At 45.4% G+C, this 21,421-nt stretch overlaps 1 protein-coding gene across 1 annotated transcript in view; it reads right to left on the bottom strand.

Annotated features, from left to right (window-relative positions):
- Positions 1 to 9,064: 9,064 nt before the first annotated feature.
- LOC113981202 (transcription factor jun-D-like) overlaps positions 9,065 to 21,421 on the bottom strand; it is a 12,985-nt gene continuing 628 nt past the window's right edge. Inside the window, exons 2-3 of the mRNA XM_027708480.1 lie at positions 20,459 to 21,415; positions 9,065 to 14,311 (exon numbers count right to left, since the gene is read on the bottom strand). Of these exons, the coding sequence (XP_027564281.1) occupies positions 20,516 to 21,415 (900 nt within the window). The 3' untranslated portion in view covers positions 9,065 to 14,311; positions 20,459 to 20,515. The remainder of the gene's footprint in view (positions 14,312 to 20,458; positions 21,416 to 21,421) is intronic.

The following is a 21,421-nucleotide window of genomic DNA, read 5'->3' as shown; positions in this document are numbered from 1 at the left end:
AAATAAAAGGTTGAGAATTATGAGAAGGGTAATAAAGGTAATTAACTAATTCGCTGGTGCATCTCACCATAAAATTCTCACTTTTCTGTGTTGTGAGCCCTCCACCTAGTTCTGGCTTCCCCATCTTAAGATGGAGGCAGCGGCAGGACAGGATAGAGTCCAAGAAGCTGGAAGTACAGGATAGTTCTCTGCCAGGACACAGATGAAGTACTAGGACTCTTAACCTGCAAAACAGAGGAGGTATGGTAGAGGTCTAAAAAAACAGGATTTAGATGGGATATGTGACAGGGAAATCACTATTCACTGCTTCTCATGCCACCAGGTGTGGGTAACACCCCAAGGAGTTAGCAGAGAACAGTTCCTAAACTCAGCAAAAGGGCAAGCTGCTTCACAAGGCGCATAGTTACCCTCTGCTGATGGAGCTGGTGATGTTAAGAGTTTGTGCAGTTTCCAAAAGCCTCTGAACAGGCCTGTGGCACTAATTCCGTGAGAACTGACAAATGTGGAAGCCCCAGGACAACCTTTCCCTCCAGAAGTTTCCAAATGCTCATCAGCAACAGACGAAGTTCTTTTATCCCACCTCACTCTTTCCTGAAGTGCCTGCTGCCATCGTCCAGGGAGCTGTGTCAAATGGCCCCACAGTCTCACCAAGTTTGGATGAGCAGTTTCGCAGAACCTGATATCATGTTTCCAGCTTGTAACAGATCTGGGACAAGAAAGAGCAACCCTGTCGAAAGCGCTGATCAGTTGAAAAAGCAAGCTGCCTCCCCACAGTACCACCGGCCCCTCTTCCCGGGTTTGTCCTGGGTGGCTGTGGGGTCTGCCTTCGAAGGGCAGACTTTTCCCCTGGGGGTACAGTCTGAGCTGCCTCGGCCCATGTGCAGTCCAGACATGGAGAGAAAGGCAACAATGCAGGGAGCAGGGCAGGTAGTGGTGGCTGGACCTTGGGTGGGGCTCCCCACACCATGATCTGCCCCTGCCCCCAGTAGTTACTGCAGGGAGTAAGCATTATCCAGCGCAGGGATGGAGCCAGCAAACCATCCCTCAGGGACACAACTGGGCATTCCTCTTTCTTTTCATGTGTTGGAGCGTATCATCCAGCACCTCTGCATCTCCAAAGGGGCCAGGAGGCTTCCCTCCAAGGCTACAGCAGTACACAAAAAGTTTTTCACCCCTGAACACAAAGGTGGTGTCTAACTCAACATGGCTTTTTACAGCAAAAGTGTGACTGTGAGAAAACTGGAGAGAAACCGTCTGAAGTCTTCTGGGAGAGGGGCAGTGGAGCACAAGGGGATGCCCTTGTGCTCTCTGCCTGGCCTGGAGCCAGGGCTTCTTGCTCCAGTGGTTCCTCGTGCTGGAGGAGACACAGTCACACCAAAACACCCACTTCTGGGGCCAAGACAGCTGTTACCACTAGGATGAAACCTTCCCCATGCTATCAAATCTGTCTGAGGAAGCAAGATACACACAGATTTTGTGAACAACAGAACCAGGTACAAAAAAAAAAAAAAAAAGAATGTCACCCCTTCGACACAAACCCAAACATCTGTCTCATCCATACAGAGCCTGAGTTTTGCTATTGCTCAGAAAAAAGCACTACAAAATACTATTTTCTGCCTTTTTATATCTGATTCTTTGAACATAACAAAGTTATGCCTAGCCCAGTGGCTTTTGATGGGAAGAGAAAGGCAAGCAGGTTAGTGATGCGTGATCTGCTCTTGCACCTTACCAGATAACAGAAAGGTTCCTAGCTGAGTGAATCGTGAAACACCTAATGGCACAGACCAGCAGGAGGTAAATGCAGCTTGTCTGACTGTGCAAACAGTAAAGTTTGGAGACTCAAGATGGGGTCAGGAGCTGCTGTCACCTGTGTTCCTCCCCAGTCTCAACCTCCCCAGGCAGAGCTCAGTGATGGGCAGCTCCTTCTGCAGGTATGGAGGAAGAGAAACAGCACAGGAAGGTCTTTAACCTCCCTCTCCCTGCCTGCAAAGCTAATTCGCAGAGGTACAAGCCAACAGACCACAGGCAGGTGAGCCACCTCTGATATGATGCTCATACCTGTGCTCAAAGGGCATTTAGGCACGTGTAGACTGGCTGTGACTGGCCCGCTCCTGTTTTTCACTTTTTACAGCTACTTCTGAGGCCTGAATGGCCCTGGCTTTGCGTTCATGTCCTCTGTGTGGCTGAGCAAACAAGCAGCGCCTTGTCTCCACCAGCCTTCTCCACCCTTTGCTGGCTGCCTTTCAGTTATCTGCCAGAGTGCATTGCAGGCAAATATTTGCTCTGTGGCCTCAGACGCTACCTCACTCCTCCTTGCCCAGGTTCTCACTGCAGTGCCTTGAACGTTGTGCTTACCCCACCCACACCCTGGGGTGGCCAAGTCACAAGGGCACGGGATTTGCATGCACGGCTCTCCTGTGTGCCCTCCTTCCTTGACACGGGCAAACACAGAGGTCAGAGATGTTCCAGGCTGTCAAACACACCCACAGTCTTTACAACTGTGTCCTTGCTGGGGAGTGTGCCAGCTGTGCCCAGCCCTCCAGCAAGCTACAGGATGTGAAGAGATGGGGCAGACACCAGGCCTGCTTTCCGTGGACATTTGTGTAAATGCCAAGCCCCTGTGTCTCAGTCTGCTGCAACTCTGCTCTGCAGCAAGCCTAGGTGAGTGGAGGCTTGGAATTGCGCCTTTTCCCCCCACCTGAAGGTGCCTTGCAAGCACAACTGTCACCTGGGAGGGCTACATTTAAGTATGAGTGTAGTCTTATTCCACTGGACTGAGTTCCCATGAGGAGATGCAAGCCACTCTCAGTAGGGTGCCCAGTTTGGCTGGGTACCACGTCTCCCCTTGGAAGAGTCTCTGACTTAATACTCAAGGAGCAAGAATAAAATTAATTTCCCTTTTCTTAAATTCTCTTTTCTTTTTTTTTCCTCCCTCTCCTAAGCTCATGGCCCAAAAAGCTCAAAGGTGCTGCCAGATGCTTCCTGTTCCACAGCAGTGGGGCAAACACCCCCAAAGTGCTCCCTGTGTGCCCTGATAGCAAAGATGGCCCTTACACACCTGAAGAAGTTTAGGCAGGATTAACACCAGTCCTAATGCAGATCGTGAGGACTGCTGGAGTGGAGTAGCAGCTTTGCAGAAGGCCTCACGTGGTTTTAATTTGGCAGGTACCGGGGAAGAGCAGCACACTGGAAGGTCAGGCTCCAGCTGTCGTGCCAGTCCCAAGCCAGATGGACACACTGTGCCACAGGATGCCCGCTCTAAGGAGGCAGTGCAACTGCTGCAGTGGCATGGAGCAGTGAGAAACAGTGCAAAGGGATAAATATGATGCACTAGCCCAGCTGCCAGCACTGCAGTGACCAGCTATAACAGTCACCAGTCTGTCCAAGAAGGAAGGACTTGCCCTCCTGGAGCTTCTTGCAAAGTTGGTGTGTTCATAGAGGAATTGAAGTGTATGGTTTTAGTAAAGCAACAACAGCACTGAGTTTGACATGTGGCAAATTCTCCCCTTCAAGCAATTTCTCTTTCTTTCTAGCCCAGAACATTCACTTCACATAAAGGTGACAAAGGACACTAGAAAGTTTCTCTTGGTTTTGGCCGTCAAAAGGAAAGTAGCAATGCTAATTTTGAAAGTAGAAGGGAAAGGGAGTGAGGTCAGGAACCGACTGCCCATTGATCCCAGCTGCATGGCACAAGGCAGGCACGCCCCTGGGCCTCACTTTGCAAATCTGTCATTTCCAGAAATGACAATGAGTCACATTTGCCCCATGTCTCATTTGAAGAAACTGAAAGGATTGACTGGTAAGGCATTGGGAAAAGCTTGTTGTGAGTCATGCTGTCAGAGCCATAGGCACAGGAAACCCCACATGGCTGTTTCTAAACAGTGTCCCATGGGCAAAAGTGTCCCTTAGAGTCTCCAGAACCTGCGATCAGCTGGACTCCAGCACCTTCAGAGAGGCAAGAGGTGATCCAAGGGGGATATTGAGGGTTCAAGGTGTTCAATGATTTAATGAGATGGCCAGTCATTTGCACAGCTGGGTTTTGGCTTGGGTTTGTCTTTATCCATAGTACATGCTCTCAGGCAGCCCAGAACAGACTTCAGAATAGTCAGTAAGAAAGCATTTTGTCCAACACCAACCAAAAATAGCTGCACTATGAAAGAGAGATATTATAGGTAAGGAGGGAGAGTTGTTAATCTCTTGAGATCAACCCAGCTGGCCAGCACTTGGATTTTGAACTCCATCACTTCTCAAAAGGCTACAGTGATAAGAGAAAGATATTGGAATACAGTCCCTCCCAGTCAACTCTTATTTAATCTGAACTGCAAATACTGGAGAGCCTTGGCCTGTGGCAAAACAGCAGAGGTAATCTGGCACCTCTGATGTGCTTTCCTAATTACCTTCAAATTGCAGATTTTCTAAAGCGTGTTTTGAAGAACAGTAACAAGTCTCCCCATGCTGGTGTTTTACCCCAAAGTATTTACATTAGTCTCAATTTTGTGTAATTTTCTGTCTGGGATTTTCCTGCATTTTCTCCAGTATTTAAGCCTGTTAAACATGCAACCCAAAGAGAAGTGAGATCCAAGATCTCCCTGGAGCCGCGGGGCAAATCCACAAAGCCCGCGTTCTTTCTGTGGCTTTACTCTGGCCCTGCCCAGCATAGGAGAACAAGGCTGTGCTGAACCTGCTGGCTCATGACACTCACCTGTTAGGCAGAGGCTCCCTCCCCTCTACAGCTGCAGTTGTCCATCAGTTTACTGGTTCATTGAACTGAGATCTTCCACTTTTATACATTGGCAGATGAAACTGTGGAGGATAACACTTCTGCCAGTATGCCCTTCTCTCTCCAGGAACATGTACTTAGTTTGCTGCACAGCAAAGTGCCTACACACACCTGGGCAAGGAAGGCAAAGAGAGAGGGAGGGGAGATGGGGAGGCTGCCAGATGCAGCCAGAGGGAGCAGATGGATTTGCAGTGTTAGGGTGAGAGAAATGCAGTGAGTGGGAGGCACCAAAGGAGAGCTCAGGCATAGAGAAAGGACGGGAACAGGGTGGAGAGGAAGACAAAGAGTTTCTCTTTGCAACCATCTATAAGCATCAGGAACTCCAGAACATCAGGAGGTTGTATTTGTTTTGTGTGGCAATATTATGGTAGCGGGGGGGCTACAGGAGTTGCTTCTGTGGGAAGCTGCCAGAAGCTTCCCCCCATGTACCACAGAGCCAATCCCAGCCGGCTCCAGTATGGACCAGCCTCTGGCCAAGGCCGAGCCATCAGAGGTGGTGGTAATGCCTCTGTGATAACATATTTAAGGACCAAAAAAAGTTATTTCATAGAAGGAATTGTGGCCAGAGAAGAGTGAGAATTGTGAGAGGAACAACCCTGCAGACACCACTGACAGTGGAGAAGGAGGAGGAGGAGGAGGTGCTTTAGGCACTGGAGCACATTGCCCTGCTCCCTGCATGGTGGAGCAGGTGTTCCCCTGCAGCCCATGGAGGTCCATGGGGGTTGCAGAGATTCCCCTGCAGCACATGGAGGAGCCCACACCAGAGATGTGGATGCCCAAAGGAGGCTGTGACCCCATGGGAAACCCATGCTGGAGCTGGGTCCTGGAAGGGACCTGAGGACCCTTGGGGAGAGGAGCCCACGCTGGAGCAGGTTTGCTGGTAAGACTTTAGACCCTGTGGAGCATCCACAGTGGAGCAGGAGAAGGACTCCTCTCCCTGAGGAAGAAGCACTATCAGAAACAACATGTGATGAACTGATCATTCCTCATCTCCCTGTGCTCCTGGGGGGAGGAGGAAGGGCATTGGGAATAATGTTTAGCCCAGCAAGGAAGGAGGGGTGGGGGGATTTATTTTACATGTTATCCTGCTCAGATTTTGACGGGTAATAAGTACAACTAGTTTTCCCAAGTCAAGTCCATTTTGTCTGCGATGGTAATTGGTGTGTGACTTCTCCCTGTAATTATCACAATCCTGAGCCTATTGTTATATTCTCTCTCCTCTGTCCAGTTGTGGGGGGAAGTGACAGAGTTGCTTTGGTGGGCACCTGGCATCCAGTTGGGGTCAACCCTCCACAGAGGTCCCACTGTTTGATGAGGAATAGGGTAATGCAGGTGCATTGCTATTCCACTATAGGGCACGGGCCATGGTAGCTGGAAACCTCCTTCAGGGGTAAGATTTCCTTAAGGTCCCTCATTGAGGCTGGCAAGTAGGTGCAACAGTTGCAGCTAACAACCTGTTTCGTGTTCCTTTCAGTTGGGTCCCATAGCTCCGGGCCATGGATGACCGAGCTGTTTGATATCCTGCTCCCTATGGAAATTGGACCTGTTGTACCAGGAAAAAACTTGCTTGATTAAAGAAAACAAAGAAACAAAAAACAATCAGTAAATGATGGGCATTCGATCCCAGACATATCTGGCGTAGAGCTGCTGCTGTGTGTGGGTTATGTGATTCTGCAGCTACAGGTGCACAGGAGCTGCCAGGTCAGAGCACAGCTGTAGTCCTTTTAACTCAACAGTACAGCTCAGAGAATGGCTGACTCCAGGTGTGCCCACAGATTACTAAAAGCTGCAAGGTGATGGGTAGAAATGATGTGCCCTGGCTGCCCTATTTGTCTCTTCTTGCATCTCCTGGTCTGGGTTATTCTATACCCGAAGAATGACCTTTGAGATGCCCTCCAAAACTCATCCATTATGATGCGTTACACACAGCAGTCAAATCATGGGACATGACAGGTATCCAGGGATCTGTTGCCTTTGCAACTTGGAATCTCAGGAATCAAGCCTCCAGACCTGCCCAACTTGCAGACCACAGGCTGACAGTAGGGAACAGCCTCCCACCATCCAACCACGTCTCTGGATCATCCAATCAATGTATCCAACACTTACAGTCATTAACTCTCCACCTGCCCTGCAGCAGGGTCTTTCTGGGACTGATATTTGAGGGCTGTAGCAAGAATGACGAAGGCATGAATTTCAGATTCAGCAGAGTGGCTCAGATGATGAAATACATCTGCCCAAGTGTTCTAAAATCCTGTCATTTACACTTTCTGACCTAATTTACTGTTGGTGGGGGGAAACCCCAATGTAACTTGCCTGTCATATCTTCTGCATTGCTAACTCACACCAGAGAAAGGGAAAACTCAAAAATTACTTTAATGCAGCCAGCTGCAGGTGAAACAGAAAGTAACCAGCCCACATCAGGACAAGTGAGAGAGGTTAACAGCTTTTGTGTGTCACCGGCTACTTGACTTCAGGCAACTCATGCTATTGCCAGATCTACCTGAAAGGCATATGCCAGAACCTCAGTCACCCAGGCTGAAGGAAAAGAAATAGTAGGCTGCAAAAGCACCCCAGGGCCTTTGCCTCACTCAGTCTGGAATATGTGCAGTGTCCAGGAATAAACTATGTTGTTTAGTTGCTGTTCTGCATTAGGACACTGGTTCTGGGAGCTGTGTAAGGGCCATATCTGTTTCACTCTTGCAAGGAACCTGGAGGCAGAGACTGAGGAGAAAGGGATCATCTCAGAAGAAAAAAACCCTGAACACGATCCTGCAAGTTATTCAACCAGTACAAAGCACCCAAACTTTATTCCACACCCTGTGGATAACAAAGCACAATCAGTCTCAACTATCTCTTCCCCGAGCACTTCTGGAGGCACCATTCTGAGGCACTTAAAGCCAGAGGAACTCAAAACTTAAAGAGAACAAGAAGACTGGTCCTATACCACATCTTCAAAACACTTTTCCATGGAACTGTGCTCTGAAGTTCAAATTGACGTAAAAAATTAACAACAATACCCCCAAACATCTATCAAACCATTAAAGGCTCTCATCATCTTGTTGTCTGCAATTAATTTGAAAAGCATCAAGACTATTGCAATAGTGCTACAGACTCTCACAGGAAGAAATCTGTCTTGAGTAGAGCAGAAATCTGCAAGGAATGGTCTGACTAGCACATGTGAAACATGGCCTGCAGCCATGCACAACACAGAGATTAAAGAGCATTAAGTAACTCCCAGAGCACTGGAGGAGGCACGGTTGACACTTAGAAGTCACAGCAATCACACACAAAGCTGATTATGTGTTCATAAACTCTAAGTGCCAACATACAACAGCCTGAACTACAGTGTGCTCAAAGCTTCCTTCCCTGCCCTTCCCCTCCCGCCCCCCCAACTTTGTTGTGTTCCTGAAATCCTAGCATTCCTATCCTAAACCAGAACAAAACGTTCTCTCCGCTGTGTCCTCAGTGCCAGATCTGGAACCCATGCACTCTAGAGAACGGTCAGGGTCCAGCTGTGTGCCAGCATGTGAGCTGGTACAGCCAACACCACCAGCACTGCCGAGTTCCTCAGCTCTCACTCGAAATTGGCATCCTTGGAGCATTCTTGGTGGGGCTTGGCACTCAGTCCGTCCCATCGTCACTGCTTCGGAAGGATGTGTCCAGAAGGCAGGGCTGCCTTCCCAGAGCAGGGGAGCTTTCAGAAGTGTTTTTAGCACGTGGTGATGTTTACTGAGTAGCTCTCCTTTTGGGAATATGTCAAGATGTATCAACGTGCACAAGAGTGATCGTGGGAAAGAAAAAGAATTGCCTTATTTCAACAGATTTATTCCAGATGTGGGTCAGAACAGTTTAACTGGCAAAAAGGTTTTTCTGTGGAAACAGAAAAGTCAAGACATGGGTAACTGGAGTCCTGTTCCACAGGGCTGACAACTCCAGTCAGCTTTTCTTAGTAAGAGTCTGAAATCTGATATCACCAGAGTTGGTGGTGATATCGGTCTCTTCTCCAATTTTGCTGTTTTTAAAATTTTACTTTTTGATTTGCAACTGTTCTAGCACATACGGAAGTTACCTCAAAGAGCAGCATTCTTACAAGAAGAAATTCTTCCCTCCTTGCACTTCAAAATGTTGACACAATCAAAAGAAGCAGTGTATTAAGCATGATTTTAAAATATTTTTTAAAAGCCCAGATCAAAAAATTCTTCTTGGATTTTCCAACAAAATGTCAACTATGTCTTAAGCTAACTTTAGGTTTCTTGCTAAAATAATAAAAAACACAGCCAAAAATATGAATATAAAGGAATTTTAATTTTCCTCTAGATATTTATATCAAAGAAATAATACTCATGTCCAAGTACTGTACATACAATATCTTCCTTATAAACTCTTTAGTTTAAAACACATGTACAAAATTGCACATTGCAGTTTGCAAAAAATCATAAATACCTTTTGCATGTAAACAATTCCAGCACAAGGATCAATGTTATACATTCCAAAATGTCTAAGTGTCTGTTCACAAACAAAAACAAACAAAACCCCTACTGTGATCTCCATAAAGGTTCTAATGTTACAAATCAATCATTAACAGATTTCTAACTGATGTACTACACACAGGGATACATAAATGAGCACAAGGCAAGTCGCCTTTTAGTCATAAGTACTTAAGACAGAGGCTTGGAATACAATCCTCCTGCCATTTAAACCCACGGTATCCATCCCACAGTATTTAGTGGTAGCAGCATTGAGTTAATTTTTCCAAGATTGCCAATTGCAGTATGCCTTACTTTTAATTCCTAAACAAGTTGGCTACCACTGAACAGTAGGAATTTGAAAATTATTGTAAACACAGTTATCACCGTTGTATATTCAGTAAGTTACAGTATTCTCCTAAGCACATCACTAAATTAAGAAAAAGTTTTACATTTAAACAAGTGCAAGATGCCAACTAATATTGTCCACTTTGTCTCAGAAATAAGTATTTTTAATATAATACTACACAGTTTGCAAAAGTAATGTAAAAAATTTACTATGGACATAATCCTCAGTTGTATACTATTAAGCCCTGTAGCTTTTTTACATTAAAAAAAAAAACACCACATCAGAAAAAAAGGTCTCAGAAGTGTTCTTGAAAATCTCTCCTGACCAAATCCAGCAAATGAGTAGCTACTAAATTTTGTTTCGCTATCATCTCCACCTGTGTGCAATGTCCTTGCTAGCACACCTGTCTGAAGACTTCCCAAAATTAATCAGGTAGAAAAAGATCTATTGTATCCCAATGAAGGTTATTTGTTTTGTTGTCTGTTTTGGGTTGCTTTTGTGGTTTTTGTTTGGTTGGTTGGTCTTTTAAATCTATTCACATGCTGTAATCTTATCATATTCTTCCAAAAGCAGAAATTTTTAAAGGGTTTCTCAGAGGCTCCCTCTGTGCCAGCTAATTTAATAAGGCAGAATAAGAAGGTTCACATAAACCCAACTTACAAAAACCCAGGAAAAGATGCAGGCAGACACCCACCCCCCAACTTCCAGCAAGTAAGCTGCTGGAAGAGCAAAGCCAAATCTGAACTGCTCTGCCTCCACCTTTCATTTTGAGCAGCTACCCTGAAGAAGAAAGTTTCAGCGCCACGCCTTCATGCCACTATGAAAAACCAGTTTGGATAGAAGAGCTGTAGGAAGTGGCAGTTTGCTCACACTTCTCCTTTTGGACAAAAAGAGAGCTTGGAGATGCTTGTCGTGATGCAGCAGGGAGGGGCCTCTTTGCATTTTCAGGAAATCACTCGGTCTGTTGATTATCATGTGGCACAAATCCCAGTGAGGGCGACAGAAGTTGCATGATACCAGCAGCAGCGCCAGCTCATGATACTGCAAGGTGTTGTGATTATAGTACTGCACATCATTAAGTGTTTCCTGCATCACAGAAGGTCAGCAAGAACCAGAAAACACCAAGCATTTTCGAAGCTGGGCCATTGCCCAAGAGCTCTCTCCTCCTTTATCTCATGGGAGTTAGTTGCTCTGTTCAACTGATGGAAAGACACACTGCTCAAAGAAGGATGGATTTCAGGTTGCACCTAACCAGAGCTCCTTCTTTTTCAGGGGTTCTATTTTGAGTCATACAAACATGCCATTTCAAACATCACACAGCAAGGGCACATGTGCAGCCTCCTAAACCTCAGAGAGATTTTTCAGTCTAGGCAGAAACTGCAGGAACAACAAGCCAGCTTTATATGAGCCATTCCAGAAAAGAGAAACTGCCCTGGAAGGATGTCGTACTCCACAGATGGAAAAACACAGAAAGCTGAAAAGCTACTTCACCAAAGACTTATTCAGCAATACAAACCCAGCCACCTCTCCTGGTAAGTCCCTGCATAGGGACCTTCAGACATAATAAACTAGAGCTAATCAAACAGATTTGAGTTTTAAGGCCCAGGAGGCTCAGGGCCTTTCACAGCAGAATAGCCCTGATACTGCCCTCTCTTAACATCTCTACCCTTCTCTCCTTGTGACCTAAGAAGCCAGTAAACCCATTCCTGATTAAAAAGAGTGGGAGTGTCAAAAATCAGTGGCCAAATTTTGGTGGGTGAGAGGCCTATGCAGACTTGCCGATCATCCTCTATTTAAAAGGCAGGAATTGCACAATACCATATTGCAACACTTATTCACTTCCCTTTGTACCGTACAAAGTAGCAAAGTGCAACTAAAGCAAAATCAGTGCTTGGATTGACGGCTCAGACGTTAGAACTGCGCTAAGCGTCTCTGTAATTAACAGCACTTTGCAACAAAGCAAAACAATTCTCCAAGATTTACCTGTGTTGGGCCTTTCGTTCCAGGTTTAGGTTTGTTTTGGTGGTTTGGGGTTTTTTTTCTTCGTTTAGGTTTGGTCCTGTCGTTTTTTTTTTTCTCGGGGAGGGGGGGAGGAGGAAGGATGTGGGGGGGGGGGCCGGGAGAGTTAACGAAGCCTGAATATCTAATCTGTTACATTCGGAGGAATGCTCAAGGGGCTTGCAAGAACTTGTTTTGCTACACGTTGAGCAACACCACATGGCAAAGCCTTGAAATTAGAGCAAATGCTTGAAGACAGGGCGTAGCTGCCTCTTGGAGCTCGTCCTTCACGGGCCGCATTTTATTAGAGAGCAGAGCTTTGCATCATCAGTCAGCATTTAGACCTGGGCTTTACTTGATGACATTTCAGCATGGTGGTTGCTATGGCTTTAAACAAATAAGGCTAAGTGTGAAATCACCAGTCACCAGGCCAAACAGGGAGGGGCACAGTTTCCAAAGAAGATAAGTAACTTAAGCACTAATAACTAAACAAAATAACTTAAAAAGCATTCTGAAGAACAAGCTTAATTATCTGCCACTTAAACATACAATAAGTATTACCATTGTATACTGTTTCAGAGATAAATACTATTTCTTCCTTGGATTCCTTTTTTTTTTCCTTACTGTTGCTGATTCCTCCAACTATCATCTCCAACTATTATCAATGGGGAAAGGAATAAAGAAGTAAACTTTATTAGACACTTTTGGCCTGCTGGGAAAGTGGTATCACACCACAAAAATACCACAGACATATCAGCTTGTGCTGTGATTTCACCAGGGTGTACACAAAGACTTTCAAAAATCACAAGGATTTACAATACCATTCTAGTACCTGGCAGAAAATGGATTGGACTGGTAATGACACTTAGGCTGTATTTTAGGAATTCTCAATTTTGAAGGCGTCATCTAGCAGACTGTAAATAGGTGTCCTAGCTACTAATGGCCATAGCTTATGTGACATATTATATATAACAAGAATATTTAATTTCCCAATTATTGGTTAGCATTTTCTCGCTATTTCTGTCACCCTACCAATAAGAATATTAAAAGACAGAATGGTTAAGAGTTGGAAAAAAACAAGAGTTCAACCTACTCATGAAGAAGGGCAAATTTTATTTCAGTATCTTCTACTGCTATCTTTCCATAGCAGTTACTAGGCAAAAAGGAGGGTATCCTAAACACATTCTCTGGAACAGTGCACTAACTTTATTCTATGCCACCTCATTGCTTGTGTCCTGCATTACAAGAAAATCAGGAAATTTATGAAAGAGAGGTGTGGGAAAGATTGTCAAGCTCAACGTGTTATCTTTCAAACTGCTCAGCAGGTACCAGAAGTTTTTTATTTGTTTATTTATTTATTTAAGTCTGTTAATTTTTAAAGGTCAGTTTTCCATATGACGCAGGAGGAACACACATCCCTCAGGGCAGCGGAACGCTTTCTGAAGAGGACAAGAAAATGATACCAAACAGCTCCTCAGAGTTCAAGTTACTGGTCATGATTTTTCATATGTTCAGTCCACTGTCTAAGAACAAGGATACAGTGAGAAGCCTGACTGTGAACAGCCTCAGCTTTCTCCATCTATCACAGAAGTAATACCACAATTGCACAGTTGCCACTGAATGTAACGGAACAGTTGCAAGAGATGCTTCAAGGTACTAAGCAGAAAGGTTTTAAAATTTATTCAAACAGATTTTGAGGGAAGAGTAAAGTAGGAGTTAATCTAGAAAAGTAACTGAACTTGCAAAGCTAAAACAAACAGACTGCAACCAAAGACTTTTTTTTTCCTTGGGATGAGATGGAGGGTCTGTTACTGATCTCCAGTGACACAGCTCTCCGGACTGTATGGACCTTATTTAGGTGGCTTACAATTCCACTCATAACTAGGTCTTAACCAGTAAGTGACAGTAGTAGTAAATCTTATCAGCAGTGTGCTAAATATCACAATCTAGCAGTGTATTAGTGCACAGTGAACTGGTCATATCTATTATCTCCATGTTAGCAAGGCTTCATACCCAACCATCACTTCAAAGCATTCCTACAGAAACTATAACTCTTTCAGAAAAGCCATTTAGCCAGAATATATACTCCTTAAACTATTGCAGACTGTGTTTGTTACTAGTACTAGAAACTCAGAGCAAAGCTCAATTTACAGCTAGCTATACTATGGATACAGACTTTTTGATAGTGCACAAAAAAGCAAATGGCAGATAGGTAATTTTTCAGGGCGACTCCCTTACAAACGTTATTTATAATAACCGTCCCTTCACTTTACAGTAAACTATTACACAAAAACTGCAGCACTTTAGAAAACATTAAGGCTAAATGTGACTTAAAAATTATCTTTTTGTGTTAACTTAGCACTGCAAGATTTGACAGTCCTCTGATATAACTGGAAATCTGAAAAAAAATCATGTTGCAATCATAGACAGAAACGCAGTTTAGTTTTCTTCTGGAACAACTCGACCACAACAAAAGAATAGGAAAAACCCCAACATGTACTGCTGCAGCTAAGGAAAATCACAGTTCATTTATGCGGCCATGCCCTTCTCTGTGCATGCTGGTATCCATGCACAACGTCTTGACATGTGTTTGCAGGTATCTGTGTGCTTCAGAAGACTTAGTTCATAAAGGTTGGATTTGCTGTTTCTTCAGTTAGTCCTCACTGACTTGAGAGGATACCACCCAAAGCAGAACTCCAGCACAAGAACTCATGTCCCCTGCAGACACAAGACCAAGATTCAGTGTTTTTACATCAGTATAACGCTTTTGTCAAGACAACTCAGCCAAAAGTTGCATTGATGTGAAGACACAGATTCTAGACTGGCTTCCTTCCTCTCCCCACCACTGTTTCCTCAGCAGGGCCCTGCAAATGCAACTAGAGCAAGGCATTCTGATTGACCCATATGCAGCCAACTGTTTCAACATCCAAGCAGAGATCCGGTTTGTGACTATATTGAAAGCAAACCTTCAGGTATGCAATAGCTTAGGAAAACGTGCTTCCAGGCTTAAGCAAGTAGCAAGGATCAATGCCTGCAGCAAGGCAAGGGGATGGTGCCTCTGAAAGTTGCTCTTGAATTATGTGTATACATTTCTAGACCCTTTTAGCAACACACAGACAAGAGCAGCAGGGTCTCCACTGTGCACTCACTGTTGTAGTGTTTCTCAGAAACCTACATTTAGCTTGTCACACATGACCACTTAGTGGAGAAGTTGCTTCTGTCCCGCCTCCAAGTTACTGAGTCGTTATGAGGAGAGAAGTTTCACAGCACAAGCAGCTGCAAGCCACTTCAGAGGATAAAAAGAGACAGATCTTTGAAACAGTGGACAGGAGTAATTACAAATTACTACAACCTCTTGTCTCCCATAATGTACCATAATGGTTTGAGTCTCCATTTAATCAGATTTAATTCATCAACACCTTCACAGTAAAGCTGCACCTTTAAGTGCACCTTTAAGCTGCAGCAAGATTAACAAGTATCCTACAAACTTTAGATTCTGCAGTTTGTCACAGGAACATTTATCATACTGCATCAGGTACAGTAAACCCTGCAACCCCACAGCAAGTGGCATGAGAAGGATCAGTTAACATTTGCATGATTATTATGCACTGTGAAAGCTTTCTGTCCAAGTCTTTTTCTGCTGATAAAGGTCTCGCCAAATGTTGAAAAAGGTGAATTACTGACAGATTTTACTGTCTAACTCTGCTGGACTATGTGCAGTCACTGCACACAGTACTGATCAAAAGAAGCAATCAACGAGTGTCAAAACAGACTGAGAACTCTTCAAAAATCATTCTTAAACTTCAAACAAAATACTGGAAAAATGGAAGTGGTTTTCTACAAATCAAATATGTAAAAGGATATGTCATACTCCAGTTTGTCTACTTGCTAAACATAGACACTTGGAGAATCAAGTAAGGAAAGGGCAAAATTATCCAGCAGCAGCTACAGCTGCACATATGAATAAACAAAAATGTAACGCATCGCTTTTTCTTTTTTAACTTGCACTCCAGAAGCAGGACACATAAAATGTGTTGAAGAATGACTTATGAAGAATGAAGAATTAGATGGGGGTTTTTTTTCTTGCATATTAATCTCAGATATAGAAAACTTTTCTCTAAGAAGCTGCTAGATTCCAATAGCCAAGACTCTGGTAATGGCAGCCAAGACACTACTTTCAGCACAACTAGTAATTCAGATGTAGCATACATCTGTACTTCAACACTATCAAACAATACCATACAGTACTCTGGAAAGCATTAATGGGCTATATAACTGATTGAAAATTAGTTGCCAAACAAATTTCCACTTTAGGAGCTGCAAACAGCAGAATGCCTCAGGGCTTAACTTGGGGAGATCATTCCTTTGTCAAAGGTGAAAGAGACACAGTCAATCAGATATTTAAATGAAAAAAGGATGCCTCATGACTATTCCTTCAGTAAAGACATAAATACAAACCAAGACAACGGAGAATTGTGGTAAGGTCAGCAGTGACTACTGACATGCAGTGAAGAGTCCAAATCTGTAGACATATGATCTTGGAAGATCATCAACGGCTCATGACAGAAATCATTGCTATCACCACCAGAATCACTCCTCTCCGTGCTCAGGACCTACCACGCCCAAACACCTACACTTCTCAAAGTGTGCAAAGTACTTGTGTTTTGGGAATTGGTCTCTAAGCATGCCAAATGGGCTTGACCTGGAGTCACAGTGAAAGTTGTAAGAACCACTCACTGACTTCTCCGACCTATTTGGAGACCTTGTGATACTGACAGACTTCACTACCTGTTCTATGCTGTAGACCAAACCAACCACGTTTCTTAGCAATGCCATCACTTGAGGCAGTCCTAGCAGAGTACTTTCCTTGCACTCACAGCAAGCGGGAGCACATCTGACAGGAGCTCCACGCTCTGCCCAAGGAAGGGGTGAACAAGACTTCCCTTACCAAAACCATTCCTCCTCCTCCTACTGCCCAAGACAGAAAAGATCTGATAACAATTCAAATAAATGAAAGCCATATATAAATCAAAGCTATTTTGCTGTAGCACCTAAATAAGAAGGCACTTCACATCTAAACCAAGACATCAGTTCAAGCGCATTCGTATTCGAAAGCCGCTGCTGAGCAGCCAGCAAGATGTGCACAGAAGCGTCCACCACCCGACAACAGACAAAGGAAAAGATTGTGAAATCTCCAGAGCAGAGATTACACCTAGGGCAAAGAAACGAAGAGGGGTGTTTATTTGTTATGGGTTCACATCTGGAATGCAAAACCAGATCAGAAGGGCATCGGGGCAGACTGCAAATCAAGTCACGCAGCGAGAATCTTTGCAAGGACAAGCGAGCAGTGTGCACAAGTATAACAAAGCATGGTACTTCTGAAGGGTGAAGAAAAATGCTAAAAAGTGCTAAGATTACAGTGAACATAAAGTGTTTTGTTTGGGGTTTTGTTTGTGAGGATTGTTAGGGCCTTTTTTTTTTTTCACAGTGACACAGAGCCAACTTGCTTGCAGTTAGTGAAAATAAGCTACATGGATGGAAATCATATAAACAGTCTGGAAATTTTTTACCCAGTATCTCTTTTAGCATCTCACAGTGACCAAAGTTTTAGGCAGAAAATCAAAACCTACAAGAAATAGACATTCAGCCACAAACTGAAGAAAAAAGGCAGACAAAATAGAGAAGCCGTATTGAAAGATTTAGGAACACTGCAGAGCCAGAAGTCTGAGCACTGATACATTTTACAAGACAAGAACAATCAAGTATGACAGCTGCAGCAATTAAGCACTCCTGAGTCTTTTTATATTGGTTTAAACTGTTAGGTGCTTAGGCTTTCCACTCGAATATCTGCTATAGATAAAGCAACCTTTAGCAGAATCAATAGGGAAAAACAACCAACCACCCCAACACTATTCTCAAATTTTTGTCACGTCAGTGTTAGATCCTCTGTCTTAGCCTAAATACCAGATTAAAGAAGGCATTTATGAAGGTAACCTGTCACTCTAAAGAACACATTTTTTCTTTTGGCAACCCTATTACCAGAACAGTAACCTCTGGCATGGAGCTAGAGCTGCAGGCCACACTAGTAGCCTCTCATCAGCCATCAGGGTAACAGGGCAGCCCTGTCAGCACTTCTACCACCTAACAGATGTCAGCTAGAACACAGAGCAGGCTATCGAAGAAGCCACCACACGAGACCTTTGGGAGGCTGGGCGTGAGACTGCTCTTGCAGAAAGTTCAAATGGGAGCGAGGTAATGTGAGGTGGTTTCCAGCTTAAACACTACCATGCTGAGAAGGGGTAGCTCTTTATAACCCTCCTAGACTACAGCCCATTATAGCCCTGCCCGTGACTGGGAATTGCAGTGATTTCTTGTGTCTTATGGATCCCCCACTTCTGCTTGCATATTGCTAATTTATTATGACAAGAAATGATAAAATAAGTAAAGAACAAGTACTGCACGGCTGCATTTATCACCGTCCTGTGTGCTATCACAAGAGTTTTACCTAGCCTTGCACTCATTTACAAATACAAGAACCAAAACAGCAGTGTAATTTTTTACGATTTTTTCCAGGATTCCTTAAAAGAATCCACACCTTGTTACATCTGCAGTAAAGCATCTCACATCTCCCAGGCAGCACTACCTCTCTCATTAGGGAAAGCATGTTAAGGGTGGGGGGAAAGAAAAACCTTTATCAGTTTCTCCAGTCTTGCAGCATCTTTGCAGATGGAGGGTGAGGACTACCAGAAAGTAAAAACCGTATTTTTCGCCCTGTTATTATATAACAGGAAGTGCTACAGATTGTATGCTCTATGGTTCAGGATGCCCTTAAGAAGTCTTTAAACCTGTGCTAAGATCAAAATATTGTCTTATCTGCTCATTAGTAACTCTAACAGCAGAAGGTACTGTTACAGGCATCACTTCAACCACCGAAAAAGGCTCTGGTGACATGATTAAACAGTTATACAATGATTAATATGGCTTCTACCTAATTTGCATATGCATTAAGAAAAGAAATATCCTCAGAGCATCTCAGCTACAATAACACAATTACTATGCATTGTCATGTCATTTCACACGTGTGCCAGGAACGACTATGCACTAAGAGGAAAAGCTCATACACTTGATTGCTGCAGCTCAAATTTCTGAACAGATAGCACTCACGTATCCCCAGTAAAAGCATGAAAAAATGTGAGTCTATCCCTCTCTTCTTGAATTTCAAATCATCAAGTGTAGCCTTCTGAAGAAGTTAAGAGGTGTTTACCAGCTCCTGAGTGGCTTTAACTGATCTGAGCAATTGCTGTACACGTAAAGATGTCTATGCCCCCTTGGCTCCTCACACAATTCCCCATTTTCACCAGCTGGCACAGACACATATCCCCACGTAAGATTTGCCTCTGAGTTAAAGCAGAGTTTTTAAGCACAGTTTCAACGAGGGGAGAGGGCCCCGCGCTGCAGCTGGATCTGCTCAGGAGAAGCCCTGCCCTCCCCCAGCGGCGGGGCCAGCCCGCGGCCTCTGCACCGAGGGGCTTCTGGTGGGGGTGACCGTCACACTCCGACAGACCCTTCCCACTGCACCACGCCTGTACAGGGCTCGGCAGCGCTGCGGTAGCGGCTATGCTCAAAATACAAAGGTGCAGCAGAAGCAAGGTAGGCAGTGGTACCGAGCAAGGGACCTAAAGCTTTCAAAAACTTATTGAGGATTATGTCTAATCAGAGGAAACAGTTCCTTTGCTATACTCTCCTACTAGTAAAGTCTTGACAAAGAAATAAATCACACCAATTCTTGCCAACCAGAAAAACATTTCACATTCTAGTGCTCTTTCTGTCTCTAGAGTATTGCAGAAAGTTTCTTTAGAACAAAGTAGACCAAGAAGCAAGATACACAGATTTCTACTGAAAAATAAATCTACTTCTCCATAATATTTCTGTGATTTATTCAAACAGAATACAATGGAATTATCACCTTTACAGCTAACCCACCCAAAACCTGAGCCCTTTTCTGTATAGCACTGAATGGTTACTATACTGATTAAAGAGCAAACACTACTGGAATGTACACAGTGAAGGAAAAAAAAAGTAAAGCTCTTTTTGCCAAAGTAACCATTTTCTCTACTAACGTGTTATCTAGAAAAATAAGGTCTAGGCAACGTCCAAAAGTGTTCAAGTTTCAATAAATAACTATCAATGCCCCAAGTTTTCACTGGCACAAGAAATATGGAGCATACAGTTTAGAAAAGTATTTTCATATGACTGAGTCAGCAATTCATTTCATCCTCCTTAAGATTTACAACAAAAATCATTTCCCTCCAGGGTTCGATTTTAAAATCAAAGCCATGTAAGTGCAAGAGCACCCACACAGCTGTCTTAACTCTCAATGGCAAATTAAAGCTCTAGAGAAAGACAGTATTTTAAAAAAAGTTCTTTATCAATACCAAGAAAATATACATAGCCATATTATGTTTTAAATATATATATACACACGCACATCTTTTCAAAAGGTATGATTCTGGCTATTTTTTTTAAGTTTGAAAAGCTTATCCATTGCTATACAGTTCAGTAAGGTGTATTAGGAAACACACGTTTTATATCCCCCATGAAAATAAAGTTGAATCTTTCTGTAAACAGTAATTTTCTTATTTTCCGAAATCTCTACAGACCTCAAGTACTTCACTGAAAAATAACCACCTGCCCCAGAACCACCCACGGAGACCCTCGCTGCTGAACGCGACATCGACAGATCTCGGGAAACGCTTAGCAACACCCGGCTCCCGCAAAAACGCCTTCTCCGGGCGCAAATAAATAATAATAATTAATAATAATAATAAAAATAATAATAGCAGAAGGGCGGCGGCGGGCGCGCACCTTGGCCCCGCGGTGCCCCCGGGCGGGATGGGGCCGGGGCCGGCGGGGTGTCCCTCCTCAGCAGGCGCTGGTCTCCGGCGCGGCGGCGGCCGCCTCGGGGGGAGCCTCCCTGGGCTGGGCGGCGGCATGGGGAGGAGGATGCCCGGCGGCGTTGATGTGGCAGCCCGAGGAGAGGTGGCTGCGGACGCGGCCCTGCAGCTGGGTGACCTGGGCGCGGAGGAGGTTGGCGGTGGCGGCCAGCTCGGCGTTCTGCCCCTTGAGCGCCTTCACCTTCTCCTCCAGCCGGGCGATGCGCTCCAGCTTCCGCCGGCGGCACTTGGAGGCGGCGATGCGGTTCCGCAGCCGCTTGCGCTCTGCTTTCAGCCGCTCCTGGCTCTCCGCGTCCAGCGGCGACAGCGACGGCGGCGTCGGCGCGCTGCTACCGCCCTCCCCGCCCGCCGACGGCGGCACCTCGGGCACCGTCTGCGGCTCCTCCAGGGACCGCGCCGGCGGCAGCCGCCCGCTCCCCAGACCCGCCGCGCCGAAGGCCAGGCCCGGCGGCGGCGGCGGCGGGGCGGAGGCGGCGGGGTAGGCGCTGCCCGAGGGGCTCAGCGGCCCCGCGGGGTTGAAGCCGCTCAAGTTGGTGTAGACGGCCGGAGGGTCGGCGGCGGCAGCGGCGGGGGCTCCCGGCGGCCCCGGGCGGGCGGTGCAGCAGGGTCCCGGCGCGGAGAGCGGTGGCGGCGGCGCCAGGAGCTGGTTCTGCTTGTGCAGGTCGGCCAGGGCCTTGACGAAGCCGTCGGCGAAACCCTCTTGCTCCTGCGTCACCGGCTGCCGGTAGAGGAACGGCCCCGCCGCCGCCGCCCCGCCGCTCCCCGCCCCGGGCGCCGCTGGCCCCGGGCTGCCCGCGCCCAGGCCCGCGCCCCCCTGGATCAGCAGCTGCTCCAGGTCGGCGGCCGGCGGCAGCTTCAGCAGCGGCAGCTCAGC

This window comes from Neopelma chrysocephalum, unplaced genomic scaffold (genome assembly GCF_003984885.1).
Source record: "Neopelma chrysocephalum unplaced genomic scaffold, ASM398488v2 Primary Assembly neopelma1_96246, whole genome shotgun sequence".
NCBI lineage: Eukaryota > Metazoa > Chordata > Aves > Passeriformes > Pipridae > Neopelma > Neopelma chrysocephalum.
This window is presented reverse-complemented; position numbering and strand designations above follow the sequence as displayed.